The 21086-nt window shown below is 57.5% G+C and overlaps 1 protein-coding gene across 1 annotated transcript in view; it reads left to right on the top strand.

Moving 5' to 3' along the window:
• The window catches only part of LOC125918042 (sodium/calcium exchanger 2), a 24599-nt gene extending 3895 nt beyond the window's left edge, over positions 1-20704 (top strand). The window contains exons 2-9 of the mRNA XM_049624104.1: positions 170-834; positions 7459-7881; positions 11610-11713; positions 11874-11891; positions 13156-13280; positions 13553-13652; positions 17796-18074; positions 19278-20704. Of these exons, the coding sequence (XP_049480061.1) occupies positions 170-834; positions 7459-7881; positions 11610-11713; positions 11874-11891; positions 13156-13280; positions 13553-13652; positions 17796-18074; positions 19278-19654 (2091 nt within the window). The 3' untranslated portion in view covers positions 19655-20704. The remainder of the gene's footprint in view (positions 1-169; positions 835-7458; positions 7882-11609; positions 11714-11873; positions 11892-13155; positions 13281-13552; positions 13653-17795; positions 18075-19277) is intronic.
• Positions 20705-21086: the final 382 nt, after the last annotated feature.

The following is a 21086-nucleotide window of genomic DNA, read 5'->3' as shown; positions in this document are numbered from 1 at the left end:
GGGGGGGGGGGGGGGGGGGGGGGGGGGGGGGGGGGGGGCGCCCGGCGACCACGCCCCCCGCCCTCCCCCGCCGGCGCCGGGCGGAGAGAGCCGCGGGGGCGGCCCGACGGCGGGCGGCGAGCGCGCCCCCTGGCGGCGCGGCGGTCCTGACCCGCGCGGCCGCCCGCAGGTGTGGGAGGCGCTGCTGACCCTCGTCTTCTTCCCGGTGTGCGTGGTGTTCGCCTGGATGGCCGACAAGCGGCTGCTGTTCTACAAGTACGTGTACAAGCGCTACCGCACCGACCCGCGCAGCGGCATCATCATCGGCGCCGAGGGCGACCCCCCCAAGAGCATCGAGCTGGACGGCACGTTCGTGGGCGCCGAGGTGCCGGGCGAGCCGGGCGGCCTGGGCCCCGGCCCCGCCGAGGCCCGCGAGCTGGACGCCAGCCGCCGCGAGGTCATCCAGATCCTCAAGGACCTGAAGCAGAAGCACCCGGACAAGGACCTGGAGCAGCTGGTGGGCATCGCCAACTACTACGCGCTGCTGCACCAGCAGAAGAGCCGCGCCTTCTACCGCATCCAGGCCACGCGGCTGATGACGGGCGCCGGCAACGTGCTGCGGCGACACGCGGCGGACGCCTCGCGCCGCGCCTCCCCGGCCGACGGCCCCGGCGAGGACGAGGACGACGGCGCCAGCCGCATCTTCTTCGAGCCCAGCCTCTACCACTGCCTGGAGAACTGCGGCTCCGTGCTGCTGTCCGTCACCTGCCAGGGCGGGGAGGGCAACAGCACCTTCTACGTGGACTACCGCACCGAGGACGGCTCCGCCAAGGCCGGCTCCGACTACGAGTACAGGTGGGTCGGCTGTTTGCGGGCGGGCCCAGCGGTCTCCCGGCGACCTCCAGCGCCCACGCTTCCCTTGCTGTGCGCGCAGGCCTGCACCGTTCGCTCATTCGCTCGCTCATCCGTTCGCTCTTGCTCTTGCTTTTTTTTTTTTTAATGCTTTTTATTTGAGAGAGAGAGAGAGAGAGAGAGAGAGAGAGAGTGTGAGCGGGGGAGGGGCAGAGAGAGAGGGAGACACAGGATCTGAAGCGGGCTCCAGGCTCCGAGCTGTCAGCACAGAGCCCGACGCGGGGGCTCGAACCCACGAACCGCGAGATCATGGCCCGAGCCGACATGGAGAGTCTCTCGCCCTCCCCACCCCCTCCCCCTGCCAGGTGGCCGAGTCCGGGACACTCTTGTGGGCATTTGCCACACGCTGCTGGACAAGCCACATGGCGTGGCCGCGCCCCGCCCACAGGCTGCCTTCCCATGTTTATTATCTACCTGTGGGTTTTGGGGGTTGACATCACCCTGTGTTAATTATTATAGCTCCCTGACATGTACCGTCACCTGCTGGAACAGGTTCCCCTCCACACACACACACACGCACACACGCACACACACCATTACTAAAGTAAAAAGGTTTACTGAGCACCTACCATATGCCTGCGGGGTATACACCATGGAGAACAAGACAGCTAAGGTCCCTACCCTTAAGTTGCAATAAGGTTATAAGCCATTAAATACATAAAAACGTCAGGGGGCTGGTAAGCGCCATGTGGGAGAACTAAATGAGATAAGAGGAGAGAGGCAGTGCCCAAATGAGCCCCAGGCCCTTGGTTTCTGCCGCGGAGAAACGCACCCTTTGCACCCTCCTGAGTCTCGCTGCCCGGCTCCCTGCCTTCGCCCCTCTTTTTGAGCAGACCTGTGATCTTGTCCCGTTCGGCACTTCCTGCTGAACACCTACTATGTGTCTGGGACTATATTTTTTTTTTAATTTTTTTAATGTTTATTTATTTTTGAGACAGAGACAGAGCATGAACGGGGGAGGGGCAGAGAGAGAGGGAGACACAGAATTGGAAGCAGGCTCCAGGCTCTGAGCCATCAGCCCAGAGCCCGACGCGGGGCTCGAACTCACGGACCGCGAGATCGTGACCTGGCCGAAGTCGGACCCTTAACCGACTGAGCCACCCAGGCGCCCCCTATATTTTTTAACGTTGGTTTATTTTTGAGAGAGACAGAGCGTGAGCAGGGGAGGGGCGGAGAGAGAGGGAGACACAGACTCGGAAGCAGGCGCCGGGCTCCGAGCTGTCAGCGCAGAGCCCGACGCGGGGCTCGAACCCACGGACCTTGGGTTATAGAATGATAGCTTTACGGTATATTCTGCTGCCCGACGCGTAGGTGTCTCATAGTTTCCTACGGTAATGACGACACTTCTCACGGGTCTCCCACCCGCCAGGAACGGACCTGGGCAGTGGGGACCGGCCGTGAATGCAACACGTCCCGGCCCTGCCCAAAGGCAGCTGACACTCTCGCGGGAGAGACAGACCATTGGGAAGCAGACACCGAATACGTACAATGTCAGTGGCGAGGGCTGTGAGGAAAGCAGAGCGGAGACTGGGAGGCAGTGCTGGTGGCCGCGCTGTTGACAGGGTCCCCTCGGCCACGTAGTCGGCCACGCCTCCCTTTAGCGCTTCTCGTCCTAGGGCTGAGTGCTGTGTTTCGCCAATCTTTCCCTCCGCCACCTCGGATAGCCCAGTCTCCCCTGCGTGCCGCTGTCACGCCTTCGCGTCTTTCCACCGCTTCGGGTATTTGTGGGTCACTTCCCCCCACCTAGGGCAGTCCAGGACCCTCGTATCAGGCCCGTCCCCATTCACTTCTCCTGCCCTTCCGCCCACCCCCTGCCTTCTCCCGAGTGGGGCTCAGGATCTCCTTCTGTCATCCTGGAGCACGGGATCCCTTTGGGGCCACCCGCAACCTGCTCCTTCCAACCTCCCCCTACCATCCCCCGCCTCCCAGCCTCCTTCGAGGGAAGAAAAGGCATTCGCCAGATTGAGGTGTCTGCCCTTAGCCCGGCCTCTTCGCTCTTGCACTCGTACCCACACCCCTGGTCTGCACTGCCCGCCCCCCCCTCCCCCTGCCAAAGGTTTTGCAGAAGGAAGCGAGTGCGGGTATCACCTGCTGTAATCAGAGCCCGCATTCTCATCTGCAAATGACCTCAGTCCTGAGATGTTTGAAGTGCAGCAGTAAATGCTGCTCGGTGGTGGAACCGAAGAGCGAGGAAAGGGTGGCATCTTCCTTCGGCCCCTGCTCTCCCATCCCAGGTGACATTCACAGACCTGGCATCACCATTCAAAGGCTGCTTAGGTCCGGAACCGGGAGGGAGGGCACCTGGGTTCCAAGATTAGCCCTGGACCCTGTTCGTCAGGCAAGTTCCTGCCTCAGTGTGGGCAATCAGGGCTGTCACGCACAGTTATTGAGGTTGTGCACTGCATAAGAGCACCCCATCTAAGAAAGCTCTGTTCACAGAGCGGACATTGCAGACTTGTATGTCTATTGTGCTAATGTCCTGATTCATGGAAATCAAGTGTCCTAAAGAAGGGATGCCTTTGTCTGATTTGCCCACAGGTATCATAGAGATTAGGGTGGTCGAAGGGCCTCAGTTTCTCCCAGCTTTTAAAAAGTTTACTTATTTATCTCCAAACCCAATGTGGGACTCAAACTCACAACCCCGAGATCAAGAGTCCCATGCTCTACTGAGTGAGCCAGCCAGGCGCCCCAGTTTCTTCAAATTAAAGATGATCTCCGGGGCACCAAAACGGCACAGCTGTCCCAAGACTCTGAGATTGAAGCCCCCGTAATCCTCACATGCCAAGGATCTAAAGTTCTCAGATTCCAAGACTCTCACATTTGGATATATATTTTTTAAGTTTATTTATTTGTATTGAGACAGAGGGAGAGAGCATGAGCAGGGGAGGGGCAGAGAGAGAGGGAGAGAGAATCCCAAGCGGGCTCCATGCTCAATGCAGAGCCCGGTGCGGGGCTCGGACTCACAAACCACGAGATCATGATCTGGGCCGAAACCAGAAGTCGGACACTCAACCACCTGAGCCCCCCAGGCGCCCCCACATTTGGATAGTCTAATCCGTACCCCCAACCAGTCTCGGATGCGATGGTCCAAAGCCTTTCGTCTTCTCAGGTTTTGCGCATCCAGTGTTGAAACGGAAGCCCATCTTCTATATTTCCATCACGCCTGGTTTCTAAAATCCCCGTGTCCTTTTTCTTCCCAACCTTCTGTTTTGGAAAAAAAAAAAAAAGAATTCACACCTACACAAGGGCTGCAAAAATGGTTCCGGGAACCCTCTTATAGCCCTCGCCCAGATTCGCCAGTTGTGCAGATTTCGTCCTGTGCTCATTCACGCACCCCTTCCAGTTAATATGTAAGAGTATTAATAGTTGTGCCACTATATGGGAATGAGTTGCAGACAGCAGGGCCATTCGCCCATGAATACTTGCATGTGCATCTGCTAAGATGTAGGACACCCCCCCCACCACCACCACCACAGTCACAGTCCGGTCGTCCCGCTCAGGATACGTAAACACCGAATCCATATTACTACCCAATCTACGGTCCCTGTTTGCATCTTCCTGCTGTCCCTGTAACATCCTTTGTGACCTTATTTGCACACGCTCCCTCCTTGCCCGTCCAATCCAGAACCCAACGTTGCATTTGGTTGTCATGTCTCTTTAAAAAAAAAAAAAATTTTTTTTTAATGTTTATTTATTTTTGAGAGAGAGACAGACAGACGGAGCGTGAGCGGAGGAGGGGCAGAGAAAGAGGGAGACACAGAATCCGAAGCAGGCTCCGGGCTCCGAGCTATCAGCACAGAGCCCGATGCGGGGCTCGAACTCGTGAATCGCAAGGTCGTGACCTGAGCTGAAGTCGCACGCTTAACTGATGGAGCTACCCAGGCGTCCCTGTCGGGTCTCTTTAGAGTTCTTCAGTCGGGATATCGATCCCTTGGCTTTTCTCTGCCTTTCATGACCCTGACACTTTTGAAGACAGGCCAGTTAGAACAGCCCACAGTTGGGCTTTGTCCGATGTTTCCTCATGACTCAGTTCAGGGGGCGCACTTTTTGGCAGGAATTCACGTAAGTGATGCTGTGTCCTCCTCAGTGCATGATATCAGGAGGCCCACGACACCCGCCTGCCCCACTGCTTCTGATGTCACTTTAACCATTTGGCGAAGATGGCCCTAACATCCCCACCTTCTACTATCCCTTCAGTTCATGTTTCTGACATCCCATAACGTTAGAATTCTAAGATCTTTTTAAAGTTTGTTTATTTTGAGAGAGAGAGAGAGAGAGAGAGAGAGAGAGAGAGAGAAAGCACACACGGGAGCAGGATAGGGGCAGAGAGACAGAGAGAAGCGAGAGGGACACAGAGAGAGGGAGAGAAAGGGGATCCCACGCTGGCTCTGCACCATCAGCAGGGCTCAGACCCACAAACCCCAAGATCATGACCCGAGCCGAAGTCGGACGCTTAACCAACGGAGCCGCCCAGGCGCCCCTCTAAGATTCTAATCTTCATATACACATATCACTAGCTAACTTTGGTTGAGTGCTTCCCTTGCATAATAGCTCAGTCCTTATCACACCCCCAGGAGGTAGGCACGGTTATTAGCTCCACTTTACAGATCGGGAAACTGAGTCTCAGAGGGGCTGCACATCCTTACTGCCCGAGATCCCACAGCTGGCACAGCAGCGGAACCCGGCTTGGAGCAGGTTAGCTCACGGGGCTGGATGCCTTGGCCACCATGGACAGCGTCTCCCGAGCTGAAGGCGGCCACGACAGGGAGTCCCTTCTCTGTCCACTCCAGGCTTATCATCTGGTTCTCCCTCTTTGCCAGAACCTTGGGGTCCCTCTGCGCCTCCCACAGAGCCGACTTCTTCTGGAGAATTAGAGCCCGGGGCCTCTTTCTCACGAAAGTGACCACAGTAATGATAGAGGACACTTCTGGATCACATAGCCCTAGCACCGGTGCCTGTGGCGCGTGGTGGGGAGGACCGAGAGGGGAAATTATAGGTGGTCAAGGTGCATTTACAGCCCAGAGTCATTTCGATGCCTACAGCCCTGCCAGGAGCCCAATCATGTCCTGTCCCCTCAACGTTTCACTCGGACTACTCCGAGGTCGCTCATTCCCTCCCCTGCCCCATTATAGGGTATCTCGAATGTGCTTCAGAGACACAACCGATGCCCTTGTAGATCTAAGCCAGCTCACATCCTTCCCCTCCTCAGAGGCCTCCCATGTTTCCCATCCCACTCGGCATAAGCACCAAAGTCCTTAGCGTAGCCCACCAAAGCCCCGTGACATCTGCCCTGTTGTTCCCTTTGTGATCTCATCTCCCTCTTCCCCTTACTCCCTCCACTGGAGCCACACTGGCCGCCTCTCAGATACTCAGATACATCCCTCAGATACTCCAAGCAACTCCTGCCTCAGGACATTTGCACTGGCTGTTCCCTTTGCCAGGGATACTTTTCCCCAGATCTCCTCCACACGGCTCCCACCCTCACCTCCCTCAAGTCTCTACTCAAATGTCACCATTCAGAAACGCCTTCCCTGACATCCTAACACAACGCCTTCCCGCGCCCTACCCTCTCGTCTGTTTTCCTCTATTTTTCTCCATTGCACCATCACCACCTGCCAGTTTATATAATGTTTGCTGTGTATTTGCCTCCTGTACTAGAATAGAGGTTCCACCAGGGCAGGGATGTTGCTCTGATCTGGTTTCACTGTGGTTTCCCCCAAGAAACACTAAGAACAGTGCCTGGCACACAGCGGGTGCTTAACAAATACCTGTTGAACGAATGAACTGGAAATAACTTATTACATGTGCAACGGTCACTGTGATGTGACTCTCCCACAGGCCTCCGAGCCCCGGGAAGGAAGGGCCTCTTCCCCGCTGTGTTCCCAGCACTGCCCAGCACAGGGCCCAGAGCAGGTGCTCAGGGAGTACTTGTTGAATGAATGAGCCCAGTTAAACAGTGGACTCGCTGTCGTGGGCATCCAGGAGCACACAAAGGTTTTCATCAGAAGTGTGAACATGGCAGCTCTGGACCCTGGATCCCTGCCACTCCCAAGTGTGGTCCCTGTAGCCCATGGGAGCATCCACATCCTGTGGGAGCGACTTAGGCATGCAGTCTGGAAACTCAGAGCTGCTGAGCCAGAAATCTGCATTTTAGCAAGATCTCCCAGGGGGCTCGGGGGGTGCCTTAAGGGCCGAGAAGTGTGGCTGTGGAACACTCCAGGCTCTCTCCACTCTGGGATTTTGCATGTGCTGTTCCCTCTGCCTGGAGCACTCCTGCCCGCTGGAAACTCCCACAGGAAGCCGGCGCTGATTTCATTTTCATCGTTCTCTATGTAATGCTGGCGCTCCTAATCCTCACGGATTCCATGGTGGGAGGGACCAACCCTTATCTTGTTCCCCTTCTGCACCCCTGACTATGTGTCTAACACCCGGCCAGTCTCATACTTGTGAGTTTTCGGTGGCGCCTTTCTCTCCTCCAGGAAGCCCACCCTGACTCGCCTCCCTCCCAAAGAGCCTTTGACCAACCTTCACCCCTGTTTTGTCCCCTCCCCTCCCCTCCCGCCGCAGCGAGGGCACGCTGGTGTTCAAGCCGGGCGAGACACAGAAGGAGCTGCGCATCGGCATCATCGACGACGACATCTTCGAGGAGGACGAACACTTCTTCGTGCGGCTGCTGAACCTGCGCGTGGGCGACGCGCAGGGCATGTTCGAGCCCGACGGCGGCGGGCGGCCGAAGGGACGGCTGGTGGCGCCACTGCTGGCCACCGTCACCATCCTGGACGACGACCACGCGGGCATCTTCTCCTTCCAGGACCGCCTGCTGCACGTGAGCGAGTGCATGGGCACCGTGGACGTGCGCGTCGTGCGCAGCTCGGGCGCGCGGGGCACCGTGCGCCTTCCGTACCGCACCGTGGACGGCACGGCGCGCGGCGGCGGCGTGCACTACGAGGACGCGTGCGGCGAGCTCGAGTTCGGCGACGACGAGACCATGTGAGCGCGTCGGCCGGCAGCCCTGGGGCACCGCGGCGGGAAGACGGGGCGGGGCCGAGGGCGCGGGCACGGCGGACGAAGTGGGCGGGGCGCTGGCGGGGCGGGGCCACGGAATTGGGGCCGGGCCTTGAGAAGTGGGTGGGGCGTGTCCATATAGTGGGCGGGGGCTGGTGGGAGGCGGGGCAAGGCCTAGGGAGGGGGCGGGACAGAGGCGGGGAGGGAGGAGACAGGAGTGCCGGGGCGGGGCCAAGGTGAAGGGGCGGGTCTTGGGGCGGGCCTAGGGGAGGGGTGGGGCTTGTGGGTAGGAGGAAGGCTCTGGGGAAATAGCTGGAGACTTAAGGGAAATGTGAGCGAGGCTTTGGGAAAAAAAAGACCGAGTAGGAATGGTAGGGCCTGGGAAGGTGGGGGCAGGGCCTGAAGAGACCCTGAAGAAACTGGAAGACTGGGATTTGGGGAAGGCGGGTGGGGTCGGGGCAAGTGCCCTGGTTAACAGACACAATAACGCACACACCGGCACACACAGAATCACAAAGCTACAGACACGCGCGCTGGAGCACAGTCAGGGGTGGTCTCACGCTCAGACACGCGGCCACCCCCTTGCACAGATGCCCGGGTCCCCTCTGTGTGCCTGCAGCCTCACATCCCCCGCCGCATGCCTGGCGTGCAGACGGCGCCTCCCCCCCGCTTTGCCTGCTCTCTTCCGCCCCCGCACGCCCGTCTGTCTCCCTCCTTCTGCCGCCCACGCTCCTCCCACCGAGCAGAGCCCCCGCCGCGCTCCCTGCCCCCTCCCCCTCCCAGCCTCTGGGCCTTGGCCTCCGCTCAGCTTCTCGCTGCTCTCCCCCGCCTCTCCATCCCTCCCTTCGTGTCTCCGCGTCTCTCGCTGTTGGCAGGCCCTCTCTGGGGCTCTGTTAATCTCCGGATCTCGGTCCCCAGTATCTCGCTGACCCGGGTTATATTTCAGTGACGGCCTCTCCGTACCTTTCCATCTGCCTCTCTGCCTGCGTTGGGCTGAGAACTCGGGTTGAGGGCTGAGGGCACCATCCCGGACCCCACTTGTCACATTCTAGAGGCAGGGGGAATGGAGAGAGTTGTCTTTCTGCTTATCCTGGTCCTCCCTGTAGTCTAACCGGCTTCCCTCTTGCTGCTGCGACCCCACAGGCCCTCTCCTCCCCCACACGGCTTCCCCAGGCTGGGACACCCTCTGCCCCCGCCCCTACCCCTGCCCCCACCCAGTCTTCCAGCTGTGGCTTCAGAAGACAGAGAACAGGAGGCTAATTAGCGTTTAGGGAAACACATCCTTCCTTTCCCGGGCAGGCGCTAATTAGAGGTGCTTGGAAGCAGCCCGGGGCCAGAGGGGTGGCCCCAGGGAGGATCAACCCGGAAGTGGAGGAGAGACGCCCAGAGATGGGGTGGCGGGGAGAGAATGCAGAGAGAAAGAGAGAGAGAGAGGCGCTCAGAGACAGAGAAGACCTAGAGAGAGATGGAGACACAGAGAGAGAGCAACAGAAGCAGAGAAAGAAAGAGACGGAAAGACAGGAACGTTGATACAAAGGGGGAAGGAAATTGACACAGAAGTACGTGGAGAGAGAGGAGAGGGATTGAGAGGCTATGATCCAGGAAGCCTGAAAGGAAGAGACAGAGACCTTCTTACTGAGAGGAACTCGGGGGAGGAGAGGTCTTCTTGATGCTTCAGAGAGTTTGGGTCAGAGAGAGGGACAAAAGACAGGGTTGCGAAGGAGACGGGTCCGAGTTCAGAGGCTGGGAAGGGCTGGAGAGTGGGGTTTGCAGGACGCAAGGAGGGCACACGTGAGGGTGACAGAAGGTCAGCCTGGGGAGAACGGCTGCTTCCTTTGATCTCGGGAAGCCCTGCCTTAGTCTAGCCCGAGTCCCTCTTGCTGTCCCCTGCCAGTTGGGTTTCTCCTCCCTGGGTTCCATGAGGGCGCGCCCGTCAGGATGCCAGTTGGCATGGGTGTCAGTCACCGGGCGTCAGTGGATCCCGGCGTGTCTGCGAGAGAGTGAGCGTCGGAGGTGTGTGCGTATCACCCTGTCAGCGTGTCGCGGGGTCGACAGCTGTCTGCACATGTCAGGGTGTGTGAGTAGAATGTCTCAGGAGACCCTGCTTCCCGCCACGGTGTTCCAGAACCTTGGACAGCTCCCAGTCCACTTCTGAGGCTGGGGGTGGCCATTTCTTTCTGCCCACAGAAAATTAAAATATCCTGAGACCAGAAGGGGGTGAGGGTGGAGGTGGGCATATGTCCCCACATGGCCATCTTGTGTGCATCTGTCTCTACATGGGTGTCGCTGTATCCTGTGCGTTTGTGTGTTGAGATGGGTCCATTGAGTGACTGTCTGATCGGGAGCGTTTTGCTTGAATTGTGGTGACTTTGGCGGTTCCATTCTGCAGACGCTGAGACAGGGAGAGGGGAACACAGATAAAGGAAGGCAGAGAGCTGGGAAGAGACTGAGACAGACAGGGTCAGAGATGGAGACAGAGAGAGAGAGACTGAAGGGGATAAAAATAAACAGACACCCGAGAGCCATAATGGGCGAGATGTAAGAAAGGAAGAGTCTACACGGAACCACAGTGGGGCTCTGCAGGTTGGCGAAGTCGCTGAGGCTGCGGTGGGGGTGTTGTGCTAACAGGCATCTGGTCTGTGTGATTTTGCCACTGCATAGGGAATGGCTGCGGGGTGTGATGGTGTGTGGGTGTGGGCGGTGTTGATTGGCTTCTGCTGGGTGACTGTGTGGGCTGGCTGTTTGTGTTTCTGGGTTCTGGGGCCGGGCCTCAAGGTTCCTACAGCTGAAAGGGCTGCTAGTGGCAGGGCCGTGGGTTTTCTGGGATTGTGGGTCTTTGTGAGTGAGGGGGGGTGGGCTGTGTGCCTGGAGGGCACGGACAACTCCTGGCTCTTCCCCCCCCCCCCGGCACCCCCTGGTTACCATAGCAGCGCGGATGCTGAGAAAATCAATCAGCGCTCAGTTAATCCTCAGAATGTGGTCAGGACAGAGGGCAGCAAGGAGAGGGCCTCCTGAACTGAAGGATTAGAGTTCACAAATGTTTGTGGAACAGGCACCGCTCTAGGCATTGGGGGGGGGGGGGGCGTGCAGCAAAGTACATAAATGAACAAAGATCGCTGCCCTGGTGGAACTTACTTTTTTTTTTTTTTTTTTTACATTTTTAAAATATTTATTTATTTTTGAGAGAGAGAGACAAAGCGTGAGCAGGAGAAGGGCAGAGAGAGAGGGGGACACAGAATCTGAAGCAGAATCCAGAGTCTGAGCTGTCAGCACAGAGCCTGATGCGGGGCTCGAACTCACGGACCACGAGATCATGACCTGAGCTGAAGTCAGTCTGACGCGTAACCGACTGAGCCACCCAGGCGCCCAGAACTTACTTTTTTTTTTTTTTTTTTAGAACTTACATTTTAATGTGAAGAGACAAATGGCAAACCGTAAACACAATAAACATATTGGATGGTTTGTTAGAAGGTGATATGGAACAAAGAGCACGTACAGCAGGGGAAGGGGGCCAGGCGTGCTGAGGTCGGGACAGGGATGGGACTTCAATATTAAAGAAGGTGGGGGAAGTGAGCTTCATTAAGAAAGAGGTTTGAACAGAGATCCAGAGGCACTGAGGGAATGAGCCTGGGGGAAATTGCGGGGCCTGGGTGGAGAGTTAGCTGGCGATTCGGGCTGGGGCCTCATGCTGGGTGCTTTTCCTCCCCGCTCAGGAAAACTCTTCAGGTAAAGATAGTTGATGACGAGGAATATGAGAAAAAGGATAATTTCTTCATCGAGCTGGGCCAGCCACAGTGGCTTAAGCGAGGGATTTCAGGTGAGGGGTGACAGGGATGCTGTGGGAGAGGGAAGGGGTCCAGGGTGTGTGTGGGGGGGGGACCCTCAGAGGCTCCATTAGTGGCTGCTCCTTCAGGCTCGTAGATCTGAGCTTCCCAGGGAAGCAATCTCACCTTCTCTCTGTCTCTGTCTCTCCCCAGCTCTGCTGCTCAATCAAGGTGAGTGGAGTCACCGCCGGGCTTTGAGTGCAGGTTGACTGCAGGGGGGGGTCTCGGGAGGAGAGTCATGGCCTCAAGCTACCCTTTGAGGTCACGTTTGAGGCAGGTTGGAGGTGAGATAAAGGCAGACTCGGAGCTGGTGAGGGTTGGAGTTGATCTCAGAGTTGGTGGGGTCCATTGAGTTTGGGGCTACAGCTGGGGGTTCGGAGGCCAAGATCATGTTTTGTTTGTAGTGCACGTTGGGGGAATGGGAGGTCAGGATCCCATCTGGGTTTGTGGTGGGGTCAGATTAGAATTGGGGTCAGATGTAGGTCAAAGCCTAAGCTGGGGTTTGAGGTGAGTTGGGGGGGGGCGGTTATGGTTAGAATTGAGGCCAGGGTCAGAGATTGGGGTGGGGGTGGGGGCAGTTGCTTGAACATAAGGGACAGAGTAGTTTCGGAGTTGAGATCAGAATCTGGATTTGGAGTTAGGATTAGGGTCAGACTAAAGATCACATTAGTCAGGGTAAGTGATAGGAGCTGCTGTAACAAATAGGCCCCCAAATCCCAGAAGCTTAACCACAATAAAAGTCATTGCTGGCAGAGTTTTCTGAGAGTGTTCCTGGTTGGGGTGGCATTCCTCTAAGAGTTAGGGTTAAGTTGGTGCTGGGCTTGGAACAGAGGACCAACATGCTTTGGGGAGACAGGTGAGCTGAGGGCCAGCTATAGGTGGGTCTGGGTCCAAGATCTGTACCAACATTGGCTCTCCCCTCTTTCCTCACCACCTCAAACACACTCAAGGATGTTTTTCAGAGCTTAGATATAGAGACAAGGCCTCCTCCCACGAGGGTGGTGATGATGATGACGGTGTTGGTGATTTTAACAAAGGAAATAACATTTTAGACTATTTTTGTGTGCCGGGCACTAAGCCCTAAGCACCACACGTGAAGTAACTCCTTTAACCCCTCACAACCACCCATAGGTGGCTACTGTTGTTGTACCTGTTTCACAGATATGAGCACGGAGGCACAGAGAGGCTAAGGCATTGCCCGGGGTCACACAGCTCCCTCCATTTGAAGCCCAGAGCCTACCAGCTGAACTTCATGGACCAGCTGGGTCTTAGGTTGAGGAAGATGGTGGTCATATGGGGACACTGGGGCAGGCTGGGGGCGTGCCACCGCGGAAGCTTCCTAAGGGACAGCTGACAGAGTTTTCTTTCTCAGTGGGAACAGATAGTGAGGGCATCACAGGCCCAGTGAGCCTAACTCCCATCCTTCATGCTGCAGGGGATGGGGACAGGAAGCTGACAGCCGAGGAGGAGGAGGCTCGGAGGATAGCAGAGATGGGCAAACCAGTTCTTGGGGAAAACCGCCGACTGGAGGTCATCATCGAGGAGTCATATGATTTTAAGGTGACTTTCTGAGGACCCCAGCTTCCTGGAGTCTTGGGGAAAGTCTGGTAAGAATCAAGTAGGAGGGTGATCTAGGGTCCGAGCCGATCCCTCCGCCAGCACCATGGACAGCAACACCACCTTTTCCCTTCTTGCCGTGAACTGGGGTGTGGGGAGGTTGAGGACCCCTGAGCATGGGCTGTGAGCCCCAACCCCAGCGTTCCTCAGGGAGCCTCAGGGATGCGCTGAGGTGGTCACGGGCAATGGTCTCTTCCCCTCCCTTTCATCCTCAGAACACGGTGGATAAGCTCATCAAGAAAACCAACTTGGCCTTGGTGATTGGGACCCATTCATGGAGGGAACAGTTTTTAGAGGCAGTTACAGTGAGCGCAGGTAAGTGGGGAGGGAGGAGAGAGGAGAGAGAGGGAGGGATGGGGAGACAGAGTGCTGGGGAGGAAAAGAGAGAAATGAATAGAAAGAGAGAAAGAGGGACAAGAAGAAGAGGACAGAGAACGATAGAGAAGAGAAAGAGAACAAGGACACAAAGAAAAAGAAAGAAACAGGGAAAGATAAGGAACAGATACAAACAGGAGAGATGGACACACACAAGGAGAGAGGTGCAGAGAATCACGGAGAGAGACAGAGACATGGAGAGAACATGAGGGGTGTAGAGAATGAAGTCAGTAAACTGCAGAGGGCCAGAGAAAGAGCGAGAGAGGGATACACAGAGAGAAAGGCAGCCGGAGGGGTGGAGGCAGAGAGCTGAGGGGAGGAGAGTCCCAGCTGGGCTTTCTCCTGGCGTCAGATGGCTGGAGGGTGGGAACAGGTTAAACGTCATGGCCTCCTCAGACAGCCTGGGCGCCTCTGTTGCCACGGAGACAGTCAGGGTCGGGGGTGCATCCCAGCTCTCTCCCACCTGTGCGGGTTTCGCCCTCCTTGGGTCTCAGATGGGCCCACACTGCCCCCCTGTGGCCAGAGACACCGTGGCACTTGGATTCACGGGTTCAGTCTTGGGAGACCAACATCGGCCCTTTGTGATACAGATTGGGGAAACTGAGGCCCAGCAGCAGAGGAGGGACTGGCCTGAAGTCCCACAGGGAATGAGCTGGAGCTCAAGGCTTCTCTGTCCCTTATACAACATCAGGCCTCCTTCAGGGAGGCCTAACTGTAGGAACTGAAAATACACTAGGAATTGTGGTTGAACAGGGAGATCGAAACAAACCAGGCTTTGGGAATGGAAATATACCAGGAAGCGAAGTGATGTCTCTCTCTGAAGCCACATTCTTTCAATATCTATTTCTTTATTATTATTATTCTTTTCATGTTTATTTTTGAGAGAGGGAGGGAGCAGGGAAGGGGCAGAGAGAGAGAGAGGGAGACACAGAATCCGAAACAGGCTCCAGGCTCCGAGCTGTCAGCACAGAGCCCGACGCAGGCCTCAAACCCATGAACTGTGAGATCATGACCCGAGCCAAAGTCAGAGGCTCAACTGCCTGAGCCACGCAGGCACCCTCCAATATCTATTTCTGGGGGATCCTCTGGACTCAGCCCTGTTCACGACATTGCTGGGGACAAAGAGATGATTATGACGGCATGAAGCCTATTCTCACAGTGCTCATAGTCCAGTGGGGGGAGACACACATGCCACAAGACAGTGACAACCCAGAGCAGGCAGGGCTGGGCCAGGGGACCTCAGGTTGCTGCGGGAACCCAGATAGGAGGTTGACCCAGCCTGAAGGTCCGGGAGGGCTCCCTGGAGGAGGAGGCTTCTGAGCTGCGTCTTCACATTGGAATAAGCGTTAGCCAGGAGGAGGAAGAAGACGGGGAGGTATTGCGGGCAGAGGGGGAAACCAAGTACAGAGTTTGTAAGTACCCTAGGTCGTGGCGCGTTTGGGGAAGGTGACTAGGTTCGGGCGTGAAGAAACAGCCTCAGGAGCTGGAGGTGGGCAGAGCCCAGACCGCGCAGGTCCGCGTAGGCCACCGCAGGGAGCTGGGGTGTCATTTCGGTGCAAGGGCGGGGGGACCACGGGGCATTTTGAATGGGGGAAGCTCCAGGCTTCCCCAAGCCGGAGGGAGCTTGTGGAAGGAAGGAGAGGCTGGGATGGGGGGTGGGTGGGGGGAGGGAGTTGAGGCTGTCCAGCTGGCAGGAGGTGGGCCAGGAGGAGGTGACAAGGGATGGGAGCGGCGGTCCAAGGACCGTGGGGAGACAGCACTCCCTCCAGGCTCAGCGGAGAAGAGAGGGTAGCACAAAACTGAGGCTGCGGGGTGCGAGACGGTGGTTGTGGAGGTGACTCAGCTGGTGGGTCGGTAGGAAGCAACCCATTAGATCAGAGGAAGTAGTGGGGTGGGGGAGGGTAAAACCCTACCAGTGGTAATAATCCTGATGACGACGTCATGATGGGGACCGTGGAGCGCCAGGCAGCCTTTGAAGTCCATCTCCTGTCTGGCCTCAGTCAGCTAATGCTCCCCAAGTTTCCAGCTCGGTCCTTGATCATTGTGAGCACTTTGTTCAACCCGTGCCCGTGCCTCCTTGCCGCGAGCATGAGACTGCTTGAGGCGCTGACGGAGAGGGGCGGGTCTCACCCCCTTGGATGACACGTTGTGTCCTGTCTTGCACCTTCAAAGGTGCTTCTGTATTTCCTTTACCTCCGGGCCTCAACCGGATGCTCTTTGCAGGGCGGCCTTGGTTTGGAGCATCTGTGAATCTCCCCAGGCACTAGAAGGGGCCTTTCGATAACAGCCGTCAGGCTGGAGATGCGCCGGGCTGCGCAGAGGGTACTTTACGTGGCCCGCCTCGTGCAGTCATTACAGCCCTCTCTTGAGGCGGGTCCAGTTTTTACTCCCATTTCTCAGATAGGCATGCGGAGGCTCAGAGAGGTTAGGACACGGATTCAGGATCACGCAGCAGATCCAGAGTTTGGAACCAGAGACGTGGCTCCAGAGCCACAGGCGTAACCGTGAGGCTCCCTCTATGGGAAGGGCTGGAGAAGAGCCTCCCCTGATGGGAAAGGCTGGAGGAGTCTGCAGAGACCAGAGCCTTGAATGCCAGGCACAGGAATGTGGGCCTCGGTCTAAGGGCAGTGGGAAACCAAGGCAGGATTTGAAGCAGGGCAGGGAAAAGCCCCCGGGAGATGCAGTGATAGCAGCCCTTCCCTGCCAAGAGTGCGTTCTCCCCACTCTGACTTCGGCCACGTCTCATCACCGTGGCCAGTGAGGAACGCATTCAGCGGCAAACAACAGAAAACGCAACCACAAGCAGCTGAAGCACCCTAGAGGTTACTTTTGTCACAGAACAAAGGAATCCGTAGGAGGCAATAAAGAGTCAGCAGCTCAGTAACATCGTTAAATGCCCAGGCTCCCTCTTTATTTCTCTTTCCCACTCTCAACCTTTGCCCACATGGTGGCAAAATCGCTGCCGCATCTCCAGGCGTCAAGCTCGCATTCCAGGCGGGGAGAAAGAGGAAGTAGGGTAGCAAGAAGGGGCAGCGTGCCTGCTGCTTTGGAGCGTCCAATTCCACTTTTCCTGGGGTCGCCGCAAAAGTCTCCTTCTTTGAAAGATGGCGCGAAGAATGAAGAAACCACTTAGTTAAGCATTTGCAAACTTTAAAAAAAAAAAACAAAAAACAAGACAAGAGACTAAGTGAGCTGGAAAAGCGGGAGAGGGATAGATGACCCGAATTCCCGAATCCGCCAGTGTGTCCTCTGCTGGCTGACAGTTCAGAGGAGCTTGGGTGGCCCTCCCCTCGTCGCCGTGGCTCCCTGCCTTTTGTTCCCTGGCTTGCTCTGCGTGACTGATCCAGGACTAACTACCCTGTTCCTTATCGGCGTCCTTCCGGGCGTAGCGCCCATTCAATTCGTTTCCTGCTTCTCATTCATTGCTTTGTGCTTCTCAGTTTAGGGCAAGGTAGACAAACCATTCCATGTGGGCTTTCCCCTGACACAAGTCCCAAGTGGCAGGTCAAGGACAGGTCGAATTCAGTCACAGCAGGTGATACAAACACCACGAAGGGCCGGTGAGGCGTCCTTTACAGCGTTCAGAAAACACCTGTGTGACACAGTGCCCGTGTCAGGAAAGCCAGAGCTTTCCAGAAGCCCTCTGCTTAGGTCTCCTGGCCGGGCTGGGTCACATGGCTACTGTTGCAAGGGGTTGTGGGAAAGCAAGCACCTTTAGCTGAGCATGTGGCTACCGTTAGCTACAATGAGTCAGAGGAAGTCAGTATTTCCAGCTGTAGAAATGGCTTTCTGTAAATGGTAGCTATCAAGGCGTCTGGGAAAAGGACTGGTTTTTTTTGGCTAGGGATGTGGCCTAGTTTTTTTTGGCTAGCGGCAAGGGATCCTGGCAAGCCAAGCACACGGCCTCCAGCACCGAGGGATTCTGGAAAAGTGAATATCGGTATCTGGGCTCCTGGCCGCAAGGAATTCTGGGAAGGCAATGCATTTTACAGAGCAGAATTTTCCTGAACAAAACGGGGGGCCTCTGTAGGCCAGGAAGAAGGTGGCCTGGGTGTGTGCCCCAGCTGGGTCGTGTGCCCACAGGGGACGAGGAGGAGGAGGAGGACGGGTCCCGGGAGGAACGGCTGCCTTCCTGCTTTGACTACGTCATGCACTTCCTGACGGTGTTCTGGAAGGTGCTCTTTGCCTGCGTGCCCCCCACGGAGTACTGCCACGGCTGGGCCTGCTTTGGCGTCTGCATCCTGGTCATCGGCCTGCTCACCGCCCTCATCGGGGACCTTGCCTCGCACTTTGGCTGCACCGTCGGCCTCAAGGACTCTGTCAACGCCGTAGTCTTCGTGGCCCTGGGCACATCCATTCCTGGTAACCCCCCTGGGAAACCGCTTGTCCGGGGAGAGTCTCAGAGAAGCCCAGCAGCAGAGCCCGGGAGGAAGGTTGTGCAGAAATAAGGTGGTGGAATCCCACAGAACCCGGATGGTGGGTCCCACAGAAACGCAGTGAGGGAGCAGGAGAGAAACCAGGCAGGGAGGTCCTGTGATTCAGTAGGTAAACGGAATCCTCCCCAAAAGCAACCGTTGGGATGTCCCGTGGAACTAAGGTATTGGGAAATGTAGAACCCAGACAGTGGGCTCCATAGAAAGCAGGGGGCGGGGCCTGTAGAAAGCAACTTTTTTTTTTCATGTTTATTTTTGGAGAGAGAGAGAGAGAGAGAACAGAGGGGGAGGGGCAAAGAGAGAGAGAGAGAGGGAGAGAGAGAATCCCAAGCAGGCTCCAAGCCCGCCCTGAGTGTGGAGCCTGACTGGGGGGGGGGGGGGGGGGGGGGGGGAGGGGCCCGTCTCACCACCGTGAGACGACGACCTGAGCCGAGAGCAAAAGTTGGCCCCCTAAACCCGCTGAGCCACCCAGGCGCCCCAGAAAGCAGCTATTGTGACTGGCTCTCCGATGCCTGCGCTCTATACCGGAGATTTTTTTTAGCGAGATGTTGAGACGTGGGTGGAGGCCACAGAAACGGGGCTGCGTGCTGGACAGAGACCAGGTGGGGAATTGACAGGAAGGGGGTTCCATGTGGGTGGAACCGAACACTTGTTGTCCCGCCAGCTGGCGATGGGGTGATGGGGCCAGTAGAAAAGTAGGCAGTGGGTTCAGGCAATGCAGACAGCGATTCCTATGGAAAGCGGGCGGCGAGTCCCATAGAAAGCAGGCAGCAGACCCCACTGAATGCAGAGACTGCGATCGGACGGTGGTTCCACCAGAAGCAGGCAGGGGGTGCCATAGAAAGTAGGCAGTGGTTACCACTGGATGCAGACAAGTCCCATCGAAAGCAGGCAGCGAGTTCCAGAGAAAGCAGGCGGCGGGTCTTGCAGAGCGCCCGGCACGGGCATGATGACCCACTTCGTGGCTTGCTTGGGGTCAAGGGCCTCAGGCGGGGAGCTGCGGCCGCGGGAGGCGGGGTCTGCCCGGGGGGAGGTGGGGGGGGGGGCACCGGGGATGGTGTCGGGGTCTCCTGGAAAGCTGGCCTGGGGGACAGGCTGGGCCCCTGTGACCGCCGTGTCTCTGCCCACGCAGACACGTTCGCCAGCAAGGTGGCGGCGCTGCAGGACCAGTGCGCGGACGCGTCCATCGGCAACGTGACGGGCTCCAACGCGGTGAACGTGTTCCTGGGCCTGGGCGTGGCCTGGTCGGTGGCCGCCGTGTACTGGGCGGTGCAGGGCCGCCCGTTCGAGGTGCGCACCGGCACGCTGGCCTTCTCCGTCACTCTCTTCACCGTCTTCGCCTTCGTGGGCATCGCCGTGCTGCTGTACCGGCGCCGGCCGCACATCGGCGGCGAGCTGGGCGGCCCGCGGGGCCCCAAGCTCGCCACCACGGCGCTCTTCCTGGGCCTCTGGTTCCTGTACATCCTCTTCGCCAGCCTCGAGGCTTACTGCCACATCCGGGGCTTCTAGGCCCCCCTCCCCCTCCCCCAGAGACTCGGCTGCCCCTGCTTCGGACCCGCGTCTCCTTTTGTCCTCCAGAGAGATTCGGCCTCCTCTCTCCTGGGACTCAGCCTCCCTTCCTCCTGGGAATTAATATCCCTGCCCTCCGTCCCCACTAACATCCTCGTCCCTTCCCCTCGGGGGTCTCCCCGAGATACCCACAACTGCCGCCCAGCCCTGGTAGCCACTGCCCGCACCCCCGGGGACATTGCCACCTCGAGGCCCCTCCCCAGAGAACCGCCCCCTACCCCTCGACCTTCTAGAGAATCTGTAACATCTGTCTCCCTCCACACCCAGCCTTGCCCTATCCCTTAAGGTCCCCTTCCTCTAGAGGACGCCCCCCCCCACCACCGCCACCACCGCCAGGGACCTGTGCCCCAGAGCCTCCGAACCCAGCCCTCCCTGGGGGACCTTTGAAGGAGGCTGATCCATCCCAGGATGTCCCTGATCTCAGCCCTTCTCCCCAACCCTCAGGGAGCTCTGTTCAGCCCCCGAGGGTGGGGCGGAGGCACAGGTAGGTGCGTGCAAAAGGGGGCCACGCCTTCCCTGATTTCTCCACTCAGGCCCTTGGGAGGACACTAATTCTCGAGGCTTGGAGAAGGGAGGGGAGAAGTGTGGGGTTTCGGAGCTGGAGGAGGCGCATTTGAACCTGCAACTTCTCACATTCCAGCGCCCCCACTCGCCTCCACTACCTCCTAGAGCCCAGCCACACCTTGGAGGGGGGGGCCCTGTGTGTATATATAGTGTGTTTGGGGGAGGGGGGGCACGGGAGGGTGCATGTCTTGGGGAAAGGGGGTGACAGACTTTCCTTTTGCGAGGGCAGCAGACTCCCCCAGCCGTGAGAACTGGCTTTGGGGAGGAGGCCGGGAATCGAAGGGAGTCCAGCGATCTCCCCTGACAATCTAGAAGGCTCATTTTGCCCTCAGTGCCAGCCAATCCGGGCAGGACCCTCGAAGAGGAGACCGAGGGTCCCAGAGGACCAATGCTACAAGCCAGCAAATGCTGCCACATCTCTGCCTGATGGGGAGCAGGGGTGGGTGGGTGGGAGGGTGGGACTGGGGCCAGGGGGTCTGGGTGGGCATTTTTAACCTTGGAGGCCACCCATCTGTTGGTAGGCCATCTGCATTTTCTTACCGTTGTTTCCTGCCCAAAGGACACACTTGGGGTGTGCGGAGTGCTGCCCACTTCTTGGGACCCTGAGGATCACCCTGCAACCCCCGTAACACCCTGCTTCCCACAGGTTTTTAGCGTCCTATCGTCCTGTTGTGCATCACCCCAACATCCCAGACCTGTTACCCACTCCCCTTTCTCTACTCCTAGCTCATCAGCACCGGTCGTTGTCTCTTCTCTGTGATTTCTGTACAAGTTGCCATAAAACTTTGAAATTCTGCCTGAAACAAAA

This window comes from Panthera uncia, unplaced genomic scaffold, assembly GCF_023721935.1.
Source record: "Panthera uncia isolate 11264 unplaced genomic scaffold, Puncia_PCG_1.0 HiC_scaffold_397, whole genome shotgun sequence".
In the NCBI taxonomy this organism is placed as follows: Eukaryota; Metazoa; Chordata; class Mammalia; order Carnivora; family Felidae; genus Panthera; species Panthera uncia.
This window is presented reverse-complemented; position numbering and strand designations above follow the sequence as displayed.